At 55.9% G+C, this 11691-nt stretch overlaps 1 protein-coding gene across 1 annotated transcript; it reads left to right on the forward strand.

Annotated features, from left to right (window-relative positions):
• The first annotated feature begins 576 nt into the window (after positions 1-576).
• On the forward strand, positions 577-3451 carry NKX2-5 (NK2 homeobox 5). Its single transcript, XM_036241737.1, has 2 exons — positions 577-1085; positions 2540-3451. Exons 1-2 carry the CDS (start codon positions 755-757, stop codon positions 3178-3180), a joined length of 972 nt encoding a protein of 323 aa, XP_036097630.1. The 5' UTR covers positions 577-754; the 3' UTR covers positions 3181-3451.
• Positions 3452-11691: the final 8240 nt, after the last annotated feature.

An 11691-nucleotide genomic window follows, 5' to 3' on the forward strand; every position in this document is an offset into this window, starting at 1 on the left:
ACCCATCTTGCCTTTCTGCTTGATACACCTAGGAGCCCCTTGGGAAAAAGGGGGCTACTGGGACATGACTGGCCCTGTGAGTCAAGTCCAACTGAACCCCAAAATTGTCCAGAATATCCTCCTCCTGCAATCACCCCAGAGCAACACTCCCTTCTGGTCTTATTCAAACTCTTCCCAGCTATACACCTTCGAGCAATAAAGTCTTTAGGACACCTAGAAATGACACCCCCTCCCCCTCCCCAGCCACTACCCAATCCTTCATTCTCCTATTCTGTTTTAGGTGCTGAGAAACATTTCTTCAAATCCCCATCTGGCTGGATTCAGAGAAGAATTGAGTTCTTCCCTGTGAAAGTGTCCTGGTTGGGGTTTCAGGAGAATACTGTGGGCAAATCTCAAGCTGCAGGAGCAAAAGGAGAGTCTTCCAACTGTGTCGCGGCCCCTTTAAAAAGCTGAACAGGATATATATATACATATTTTTTTTTGAGCCGAATGACTATATTAGGTGACACGAAACTGCTCATCGCTCCTGTCAACACAGCCCCTGGCCCAATGGCAAGCTGAGTCCCCCTCCTCCGGCCTGGTCCCGCCTCCCCGTCCCTGAGCTCCGCACTACCTGCCGCCTGGCCACAACTGGAGCGGGAAGGCGGGTGCGCGGGCGGGAGGGCGGCGGGCACCATGCAGGGAAGCTGCCAGGGGCCGTGGGCAGCACCGCTCACTGCTGCCCATCTGGCGTTGTGAGACGCGCGCTGCCACCATGTTCCCCAGCCCTGCGCTCACACCCACGCCGTTCTCGGTCAAAGACATCCTGAACCTGGAGCAGCAGCAGCGCAGCCTGGCCGCTGGGGAGCTCTCGGCGCGCCTGGAGGCCACCCTGGCGCCCGCCTCCTGCATGCTGGCCGCCTTCAAGCCCGAGGCCTACGCGGGGCCCGAGGCCGCAGTGCCCGGCCTCTCCGAGTTGCGCGCCGAGCTGGGCCCCGCGCCGTCGCCGGCCAAGTGCGCGCCCGCCTTCCCAGCCGCCCCCGCCTTCTACCCGCGCGCCTATGGCGACCCCGACCCTGCCAAGGACCTTCGAGCCGAAAAGAAAGGTGAGGAAGAAACACAAGACCCTTCTCCCTCCTGAGTCGTTTTTGTCCTGAACCCTGCCACCAAGAAACTCCGGCCTGGTAGAGGAGACCGGAGTGCCCGGGCGGAGGGCCGAGCGCAGAGGTCTCGGAGTGAGAAGTAACTGTTTGGCACGGCCCGGGCGCCCCGCGTCCAACCGGAGATTTAGAGAAAATGCTGGACTGAGATGGTCAGAAACAAAAGACAAAGTATTTTTTCGGCCTAACAAAGTCCCAGGCGGCAGCAGCAAGCAGCCCCGCTCCTGGATTTGTTACGAAGGTGACAATCAGTTTGTGGTAGAACACAGAGAGAGAAATTCTCTGTATCAGGGTTGTTTTAAAAAAGTCTCTTGGAGATAGAGGTCTTTTTGAGGATCTGACGGAAACCGATAAATTAAAATGCTGCACACCAGACAAGCTTTTTCGCACAACTGAAGGAGGGTCTAAGACCTTCCGTAGCCCAACCGTAACCCGAGTTTCTGAGGCTTTTCCTCCTTTGTTTCAGGAGAGGGGAATCTTGAGAACAGGGGCCTTGATTTTAAAATCGGGATACTGTGGATTCTCAGGAATATGACTTCTTAGCTATATTTTTCTAGCACCATTTTCCCCACGCGCCCAGAGCCGAAAAGTTCTCCCCCGGAAAAAGTTAGAAAGTACCGCGTGACTAAAGGTGCGGGGCAGTGGAAGAGGTGACTGGGGCGGCGGTGGAGTGGCTGCGCGTGCCCCCCCAGAGGCGGGGGAGGCCGACCCCCGTGGGAGAGGGCGCATTCGAGATACCTTGCCTCAACGCGAGGTCTGCGCAAACCCAGAGAGGCAGGAGGCGCGGGGTGAAGGGCCTCTGTGAGCCCAGAGGGGTTTGCCTAAGAACAGAGGGAAGGCCCAGTAACAGATGCTGGAGGGCACGGCAGGCCGAAGTGCTTGCTACCACTTCGAATCCAACCGGAGCGCGCGAGCACGGGTTCCGAGGCTGCCCGCCCGCGGCTTCCGGGCTGCGCGGGAGCCTTAGATCGCCGAACCGACGCCTCCTGGCCTTCTGTGTCCATAGTTTCGTAATTTTCAGATAATGTGACCGACCCTGGGGTGAAGCCTCGGGCTCCCTTCATCTAACCCAAGTAGCCCCAATCTAATTTCCCCCCAGTGCAGCGTCCGGTTCTAATTTTCTTCGCAGCCTGACATCTTAAGTCACTGTCCACCTTCCGCGCCAGAAGATGAACTACCCGGGGTCAGGGACCAATCTGTCTTGTTCTCCAAGCCTAGAGCCATCCCTGGCACATAGTAGGCATCCGACAAACGCTCACTATGAGCGCAAGGCGAGCCGTCCGTGGAGCTCCGGGCATGCGCAGTGAGCCGCAGCCCAGCTGGGCTCCCCAGGCCGGACCGAATGGCACCGACTGGGGCCTGTTCTGACCGGGTGTGTCTCTGCCTCTCTGTCCCCTCAGAGCTGTGCGCGCTGCAGAAGGCGGTGGAGCTGGAGAAGCCAGAGGCGGACAGCGCGGAGCGACCGCGGGCGCGACGGCGGAGGAAGCCGCGCGTGCTGTTCTCCCAGGCTCAGGTCTACGAGCTGGAGCGGCGCTTCAAGCAGCAGAGGTACCTGTCGGCGCCCGAGCGCGACCAGCTGGCCAGCGTGCTGAAGCTCACGTCCACGCAGGTCAAGATCTGGTTCCAGAACCGGCGCTACAAGTGCAAGCGGCAGCGGCAGGACCAGACTCTGGAGCTGGTGGGGCTGCCCCCGCCGCCGCCGCCCCCCGCCCGCAGGATCGCGGTGCCGGTGCTGGTGCGCGACGGCAAGCCCTGCCTGGGGGACTCGGCGCCCTACGCGCCCGCCTACGGGGTGGGCCTCAACGCCTACGGCTACAACGCCTACCCCGCCTACCCGGGCTACGGCGGCGCGGCCTGCAGCCCCGGCTACAGCTGCGCCGCCGCCTACCCCGCCGGGCCGCCCGCGGCGCAGTCGGCCACGGCTGCCGCCAACAACAACTTCGTAAACTTCGGCGTCGGGGACTTGAACGCGGTGCAGAGCCCCGGGATTCCGCAGGGCAACTCCGGAGTATCCACGCTGCACGGTATCCGAGCCTGGTAGGGAAGGACCTGTCTGGGGCGCTCCCGATGGATCCCACCTCTAGCGAAGGGCACTGGTCCTCGGGGGGAGGGAGAGCTCCCGACACGTTCCTACGGCCCTCGGATTTCACATTCACTCCCGCAGGGGCCTCGGAGCTTCTCCACCCCACATGCTTTTGTCCCTGTGCGGGGGAGAGTTTGTGGCCGAGTTTACACAACGTGTGGTGAAGTCCCGAAGCCCGACGCCTTAGCCCTCGGCCTCAGAGCGCCTCTGAGCGCCCACGGGCATCCCCAACGCGCCGAACACCGGCCAATTGGGACTGGGAGCCCCGGCGCGCCGGGCCTGAGATCCGGCCGCCCTTCCCGAGCCTGGGCCCGGCGCCCGGGCACTTGCTGCCTTGCCGCCGCCCACCCACCCGTATTTATGTTTTTACCTGTTGCTGTAAGTAATGAGAATCCCCTTCCCATTAAAGAGAGTGCGCTGACCCCGCATGCGTGCTTCTTTCGGCTTGCGGCGCTTCGGAAACGGAATTTGGGAGGCAGAGGCTGCCCCTGCTGGTCTTGAGTTGCAGGCATAGGCATTTAATGAGCAAATCGATAATAGGAAACCATGCGGGGTCCCTGTCGGGCACTTTCTGGGATTGTGTCTTGTAATCTCCAACAACCCAGAAGGGGTGGTGCTATTTTAAACGTAGTGGAGGGAGGCTTGAAGAGGTTTAATGACTTGCCTTGGGCAAATAGCCAGCCAGCCTTGGTAGAACGAAGGTTTGGTTCTGGGTCTCACTTCAGACACCGAGGGCATCTGCCCAGAGCTCCCAACCACGCCTCCTTGAACCCTACTAGGTGCCAGGCACTGTTCCAGGTGCTGGGCATTACATGGAGAGCAAATGGCCCCGGGCCCAATGAGATTGGAGGGCACTATAACTCATCCTGCTTAGAAAGAAATGCCTTAGCCCATTTGACAGAAGGAAAAGCTGAGAACCAAAGCCCCTTTCACACTTCCCAGAACCCTCCAGGCCAGCGGTGCCTGGGGTTCCATGGCTGGAGCCTCACCAGCTGCTCAGCTGGGCCTAGTGCAGAACCTGGACCACAAAGAGGTGTCCTACTGGCCACTCTCACGTCCAGCAGGGGCTGGGCCACAAGAATTCACTCAGTCAGGGAACCCCCTTCCCCAGCCGATGTCCTCCTCTCCTCTGGGCGTCTAATGAAATCCGCCCTAGTCCTGACCAACGAATGCTATTGCCCTGCAAGATTTTCAGAAGAGAAAACCGAGACTCTGCGAAGTCAAGCCCTGGGACGTTCCCCTGCGAGCCTGCGATTTTCCTTGGGCTAAGCGAGGAGAGCAGGCAGGCTGCTCTGAGCCCAGGTCCCGCGCCCTGGGTGCTCAGGCCTGACCTTCAGCTCCTCCATCCGCCGCCCCAGGCACCGGGAGGAACAACCAGTTCTTTAAAGGGAGGAAAGCGGAAAGGGGTCGGAACTTTGTATTTCCGAAGCATATGGGTTTTCTGTGACTTTCCCGAAAATCGCTGGGCTGGCCGCCTGGGGCACGGGCATCGGCCGAGAGCTCTCCGTCCCGGTCACCGAGCCAGGCCTGGTACGACCAGGAGCAGCCTTGCTGCGGCGCCGGGACCGCACCGTGCAGTGCAGCCCGTGCCTGTTATGTGGTCTCTTCCCAGACGTGCTACCCGCAAGCTCGCCCCAGCTGCCCGCGGGAGAGGGGCGATGCCAGGAGACCCCAGAGCGCCGAGGCGCTTCGCCACCTCGGGTGTAGGGGCAGAGGGGGCGCGCAGTCCACCGTCGCAGTGTCGGGCTGGGCGGTGGGGAGGAAGGGGAACGGGCTGGGCTCCGGGCTGGAGAGCGTCGCGGGAGCGGTGTGCACTCAGACCAGCCCGGGCACCGGCCTCCTGAGCCTGCCTCCCGCCGCGAGCCTGGCGCGCCCTTAGCGCGCTCTCCTGTCTCCGCGGCCCCTTCTGGAGGAAGCGCACCCCAGGCTCCGCCGCGCCACCAGACCAGCGCTTGAGCCCGTGGGCACTCTGCCCAGGCATCCCTGCCCGCAGCCCTGGCAGGCAGCCTCCCCACACCACCGCGGAGCTCTTTCTACCTGGAACCCCCTCCCTGGCGCTCTTAATCAGATCAGGGTATTTGCCCACGACCCTCAGGGGTCCTTAACACCCGCGGGTCCTTTTCATCTTACACATGCCTGCAGTAATAGTAGAAATAACATTTCTTTCGCTTAACGTTATACCCGCGGAGTTTTCTATGGTGCCTTCCTCTTGGTCATCCCTGGGGACCAGCTGGGTGACACCCAAGGTCTCTCACAATTGATAACAAGGGCTGGCTGGCACTGGGCACGCCAGATGCCAGGCTAAAGGTTTTACAGTTCTCTAATCTAATCCATCTTTATTTGCCAGCCAGGAAACTGAGGACCGGAGGTTACTCAATGGTCAAGGTCATACATTTTCTAAGAGCTGATCTGGGAAGTCCACCCTCCACACACCCAGGGCGGAGGGGGGCGGGGGTGTTTAAGCAACAAGTTTGTCTCCCTCAGAAATGCAGAGGGATCCCGCTCTGGGCCACTGCACTCAGCCCACCCAGCCCTCAGCTTGGGGCCAGGACCTCCCGCAGAGCTGGGGTGGTGTCTGGTCTCTCTTGCCAGCCAGGGGTGTTCAGTCGGGGAGCCAGAGCGTCCAGGGCCCAGGGTCAGAAGTATCCCAAACTAACAGCCCCGCATTTACATAGCGATTCCATCCCAAATGAAACGGGTAGTATTTGTTTGGTTTTTCCATTATATAAGCAGGGTGTGCGAGTGAGAAAATTCAGCCAGGACAGAAACCTGGGAAACAAGCGAGAATTGTGGGTGCCTTCCAGGTGACACATCGCTTGGAGGTTGGGGTGATGCCAGTGGCTCTGAATGCCCAGAGCGCCAGGGGGCACATAGGGGATTAGTTATATTGAATAATTAAAACACACACACACACAAGCACACACCACGGTTAAAAAAATAATGAAAACTAAATGTGACATTAAAAAGAAAGAAGCCGGCTCCCCTGTTTGGGGAGGAGTCCTGCTGAGGAAGACAGAGGAGAGCCTCCGCTGAGGGTCCGGGGGCCCCCCTATGCCGCGTGGAAGTCCTCTGGCAGCAGACACAGGTTTTGCCAAATCAGAATAGCTTCCATCCTTTTATTTTGCATAGATCGCCCCTTAAATCAGTCGTTGTTGTATATCTCCATACCTGCATTTAAAAGAAGGAGCGGAACCTGCGGGCACGCTGCAGACCGGCGGACTTGACAGCAGCCAGAACCCTGGCCTTCCTGAGCCGGCCCCTGGCCTCTTCCGGGGAAGTATTCCAGGCTCAGGCGCCGGAGGGTTCCCCATGCAGGCCACCCCCCACCCCCCAGTCTTGCTAACTTCCAATCTAGACTGGGCTCCTGGGCCAGTCGCTTGGATTTCATTTCTTCATGGCTCATGGAGCTTGCCGCGTGCCAGGCACTGTCCTGAGCTGTTACAGAGTGAATCCATCTAATCCTTTTCACACCTTTGAGGAAATAGATGGATGGATCATAGGCCCAGAGAGGAGGGGTAACTTGCCCAGGGTACATCCTGCTTAAAAACCCAGGCAGTCTGGCTCCTGAGTCCCAGAGCACGGTGTCTTTCCATCCCCAGCTCAAAAAGTAGGCACCAAGACAAATTTAAGCAAGTTATCCATTGTAGGAGGCGTAACCAGCCCATCAGGTAGACACAAGTATTCTTCACTTGGGGCAGGGGAGGAAACTGAGGCACAGAGAGAAGTGACTCGACCTTGCAGTTGGGGGGCATGGCAGCTGGGATTCCAGGGGGGCAGTCTGGCCCCCTGGCTCACTCCGTTGCCTCCCAGGACAGCGTGCGAAGAGCCAGGTGGGACGTGAATAGGCCTGCCGTGCGGGTCACTACAGCCACCCCGTCCCTCCTAGAGCACTGCCTGACATCTGCCCCTGCTTCCTCTGCGCAGGCCCAGGGCACGTGCTGACCCTGCACATCCCATTCCGTCACTTCCCAAAGAGGCCGTTGAGACGCCAGGGAGCTAAGGACACTGCCTACCTGGTAGTGTGGCCTGGGGGACGTGCTTGAACCCAGATGGTTCCCCCAGAGCCCTGGCTCCGTGAGCCACTCTCGGAGTGTCTCAGACGTGCCTGAGACACAAAGCGCTGGAGGCTGGGACGAACCCCTGCCTGCCCGGCTCCCTTGAACTGCATTCCCCGAGGATGGGGCCTGCAAAACCGCATGGCTAACCAGGTGATTCTCATCATCTGGCAAGTTGGAGAACCCCACTCGCAGAGGCCCCGGACCCTGGGCTCCGGGAGAAGTGGGAGTCAGATTTCCCCTCCCGGGCCCTGCTCTTCCATCTCAGGGTGTCTGGGTGTGTGCTGTGATGCAGTGGTTATGACACAAGCCAGGCAGGCCTGGGGACCCAGGGCGGGGGGGCAGAGGAAGGAAACCAGAGGGGTAGAGGTTGGGAGAGGTACTCGGGGACACCCCTGTCTTCACTGGACCACACACTCATCCTGTGCTTACACAGCCAGTGCCACAGAGCAGAGAAGAGGGATTCGTGGGGACTCTTCGGAGACAGTGCATCTGTTCTGCCCAGATCCTGAGCGTCACCCCGGGGTCCCCACAGGCAGGGGAGTAGTCTCCATGGGGTTTCCAGTGTGCCAGGCTTTCCCTGGCCCTCTGTCTGTGTGAGGTCATCAAAGTCTCCTAACAGCTGACCACCACGGACTCCACTTTACAAATGAAGAAAGTGAGACTTAAAGAGGTTTTGTCATTTGCCATGTTCCACAGTTAGACAGCAGCCAAGCTGAGTTCTGACACCAAACTCTCTTCTTTCCAATACACCCTGCACCTCCCCACCTCACCCACACATCGACTTGCAGAACTCTCCTTTGAAACACTGGCTCACGTTAGCTCTGCCTCTCCCCACAGACTGGCTTCCTCTGTCCTCAGCTTTTTAGGAGCAGCAGGTGAATGTTGCTTTCTCACATCGATGTTTCTCTCCCTTGCTCTCTCTCTCTCTAAAAAAAAAAAAGGCAAATCAATAAAAACATATTTTAAAAAAACAAAACAGTAGAAGTGGCTGAAGGAAATACACCAAAACATGTCTGGTCAATGGTAATCTTAAATTTCACACCAGGAGGTCCCCTTAGAAATGCAAATGATGCAAGCCTGGTTCGCAATCGGCTTAAATGGAAAGTCCAGTTCACACAAGGCCAAGTTTTGCACGAGAAGGGAATCCATCGGCCTGGAGTCTGTGAGCAGGGGGTGAAGGCCAGAGCCCGGAGTTACCCCATTACCCCTCCCGTCAATGAGGTGCTCATCATCTCCTCAGTGGAAGATTTTCCTCAACAGAGACCCCATGAGCGCAGGGAGCTTGGGATTCTCAGTGGCCTGGAACAGCTCTTAGCATGCTCTGGACTAAACACTGACCGCTAAATGCTTTACATTCATTCTCAGTTTCTTCAGCCTGTCTGTCACACACGGGATGATACATGCCCGAAAGCCCATTCCCGGCAAGCCCTTCCCGGCCCCGCCCCTGGGGTGCTGCTTCAGTCCTTCCTCCAACACCGGCTCCTGCCAAAGCCCAGCGAACTTTCCGGGGCTCGGTTCCTGCTTTCCGGGACTGAGTTTCAAAAGAGTAGTTAAAAAAAAAATTTTAAAAACACTGTGCCAGGGGCCTCTACCTCTAAGTATTCATTATCCGGATCACTTGGTCTAGGTTTTATAGAAAAACAACAGTCCTCAGAAAATGAAGATAATCACTAATGAACTGACGGCTTAAAAAGTAGATCCCATTTCAACAGCAATTCCATGCCGAGGTCATACTCTAGAGAAAGTGGTGCAAATGTGACCCAGGAGAACCACAGCCACCCACCAACGCCTTGGTCCCAAACAGCCTTGAGTGGCAGCCCGTCAGCTCAGTGCAACTCTGTCAGGCCACTTAATTATCAAATGAAATAACACATACCACAAAAGATGTGGGATTTTCATTTTAAAATAGGCAAAAAACTTGAACAGACACTTCTCCAGAGAAGACATACACGTGGCCAATAAGCACACGAACAGATACTCACCATCACTGATCGTCAGGGAAATGCAAATGAGAACTACAGTGAGATACCACTTCACACCCATTGGGGTGGCTACTATGAAAATAAAGCAAAACAGTCCAGCCGGTGTGGCTCAGGGGTGAGTGTGTACCCATGCACCAAGAGGTCGCCGGTTCGATTCCCGGTCAGGGCACATGTCCAGGTTGTGGGCCCAATTCCCCAGTTGGGGGGCATGCAGGAGGCGGCCAATCAATGTTCTCTCACATCGGTGTTTCTCTCTCTCTTTCCCTCTCCTTTCCTCTCTCTAAAATGAATAAAAGAAAAGAAAAGAAAGCAAAACAGAAAATAACAGGTGTTGGTGGTGATGCTGAGAAATAGGAACTTCTATGCAGTGCTGGTGGGAACATAAAATTGCACAGCGGCCGTGGAGAACAATACGGCAATTCCTCCAAAACTGAAATATGGAATAATCATGTGACCCAGCAGTTCCACTCCTGGGTCTACACCCAAAAGCAGGGGCTGGAGCAGACTGTCACACACCGATGTTCACGGCAACGTCAGCCACCGTAGCGAAGAGTTAGAAGCCGCCCGTGTCTACTGACAGATGAATGGATAAACAAAATGCAGCCTACACACAAGGAAATCGTGTTCAGCCTTAAAAAGGAAGGGAGTTTTGACACCTGCTACGAAATGGATGAACCTTGACAACATTATGTTAAATGAAATAAGCCAGACACAAAGAGACAACTACTGGATGATTCTACTCATATGAGGTCCCTGGAGGAGTCAGATTCACGGAGACAGAAAGCAGAATGGTGTTTACCGAGGGGCTGAGGGGAGGTGGAGGGAGCGTCGGTGTTTAAGGGGACAGAGTTTTGGTCGGGAAAGATGAGCCCAGCTCTGGAACGAATGGGGGTGGCATGGCACAATGATGCGAATTGTTCCACGCCACTGAACTGGACACTGGGAAGTGCTTTGAATGGGAAATACAATGTTACATACATTTCTTTTGCTTTTTTTATCCTCACCCGAGGACATTTTTGCATTCATCTTCAGATAGAGAGGGAGGGAGAGAAGGGGTAAGAGAGAGAGAGAAACATCAATGTGAGAGAGACACATCGACTGGCTGCCACCCACACGACCCCATCTGTGGCCAGGGACAAACTGCAACCGAGGTGCGTGCCCTTAGCGGGAACCGGACAAGGGACTTTCTGGTCCGCAGGCTGATGCTCTAACCGCTGAGCCAAACCGGCCAGGGCAGGACTTATATATTTTTTAATTGTGGTGAAATGTACATAACAGCCCTGGCCGGTTTGGCTCAGCAGTTAGAGCGTCAGCCTGCGGACCAGAGTCCCGGGTTCGGTTCCCGCTAAGGGCACGCACCTTGATTGCAGTTTGTCCCTGGCCCCAGTTGGGGTCATGTGGGTGGCAACCAGTCGATGTGTCTCTCTCACATCGATGTTTCTCTCTTTTTCTCTCTCTATCTCTCTTCCTCCCTCTCTCCCTCCCGCTCTATCTGAAGATGAATGCAAAAAATGTCCTCGGGTGAGGATAAAAAAAAAATTAGGTCCCAAAATTTTTCAAAAAGAAAAAGAGCCAGACTTTCTGGAAGCTGAGGGAGCGTATCCATTTACACCCAAGGCCACAGGCAGATGAGGACCTGGTGGGGTGAGACCCGTCGCGAGAGCAGGAGACATGGTTCCAGAGAATGACAGCATGTCAGGGGTTACGAGTGACCTTGGGGAGATTGCGAAGCACGTCGAGGCAAGTGTGTGAAAGTGAAAACTAAGGATATCTTGGGCGGGGACACAACCTTGTCAGAAAAAATCAATGGCCCCAAATTCCTGATCAACTCATACTTCGTATTGTTCCTGCTAGGACGTAATGATAACCAATCCGTGAGATGAAATGAGAACATGTCCCAATGCTCACCTTTTGCATCTGCTCTCAAGACGCTCACTTTCTAGGGCCTCCCCACCTCACCCCTGTCCGGGCCACTGTCTTCAGAAAACAAGGGGTTCTGGTTTGTGCAACAGTCAAAATCCACCAGCCCTGTGGTTCTCAAACATTCTGGTCTTGGGAACCCTTTACACTTCTTAAAATTATTGAGGATTTCAAAGAGCTTTAGTTTGGGTCAGATCTATCTATCATTATTTATCATATTAGAAATGACAGGTGATAATTTTTTAAAACAGGTATTGATTCATTTTAAAAACGGCGATAAGCCCGGCCAGGGTGGCTCACTGGTTGAGCATCGACCCATGAACCGAGAGGTCACCGGTTCAATTCCCGGTCAGGACACATGCCCAGGTTGTGGGCCCGATCCCCAGTGAGGGGCGTGTAGGAGGCGGCCAGTCAATGTTCTCTCTCATTGATGTTTCTATCTCTCCCTTCCTCTCTCTCTAAAATCAATAAAGAAAAAAAAATGGATTTTTAAAAAATTAAATAAAATG

This window comes from Molossus molossus, unplaced genomic scaffold (assembly GCF_014108415.1).
Source record: "Molossus molossus isolate mMolMol1 unplaced genomic scaffold, mMolMol1.p scaffold_m16_p_4, whole genome shotgun sequence".
NCBI classification, from domain to species: Eukaryota; Metazoa; Chordata; class Mammalia; order Chiroptera; family Molossidae; genus Molossus; species Molossus molossus.

Excerpts from the sequence above, each read along its gene's own strand:
- NKX2-5 (XM_036241737.1), top strand. The coding sequence starts at position 755 with ATGTTCCCCAGCCCTGCGCTCACACCCACGCCGTTCTCGGTCAAAGAC. Across the intron at positions 1,086-2,539 it reads CCTTCGAGCCGAAAAGAAAG|AGCTGTGCGCGCTGCAGAAG; the intron begins GTGAGGAAGAAA and ends CTGTCCCCTCAG.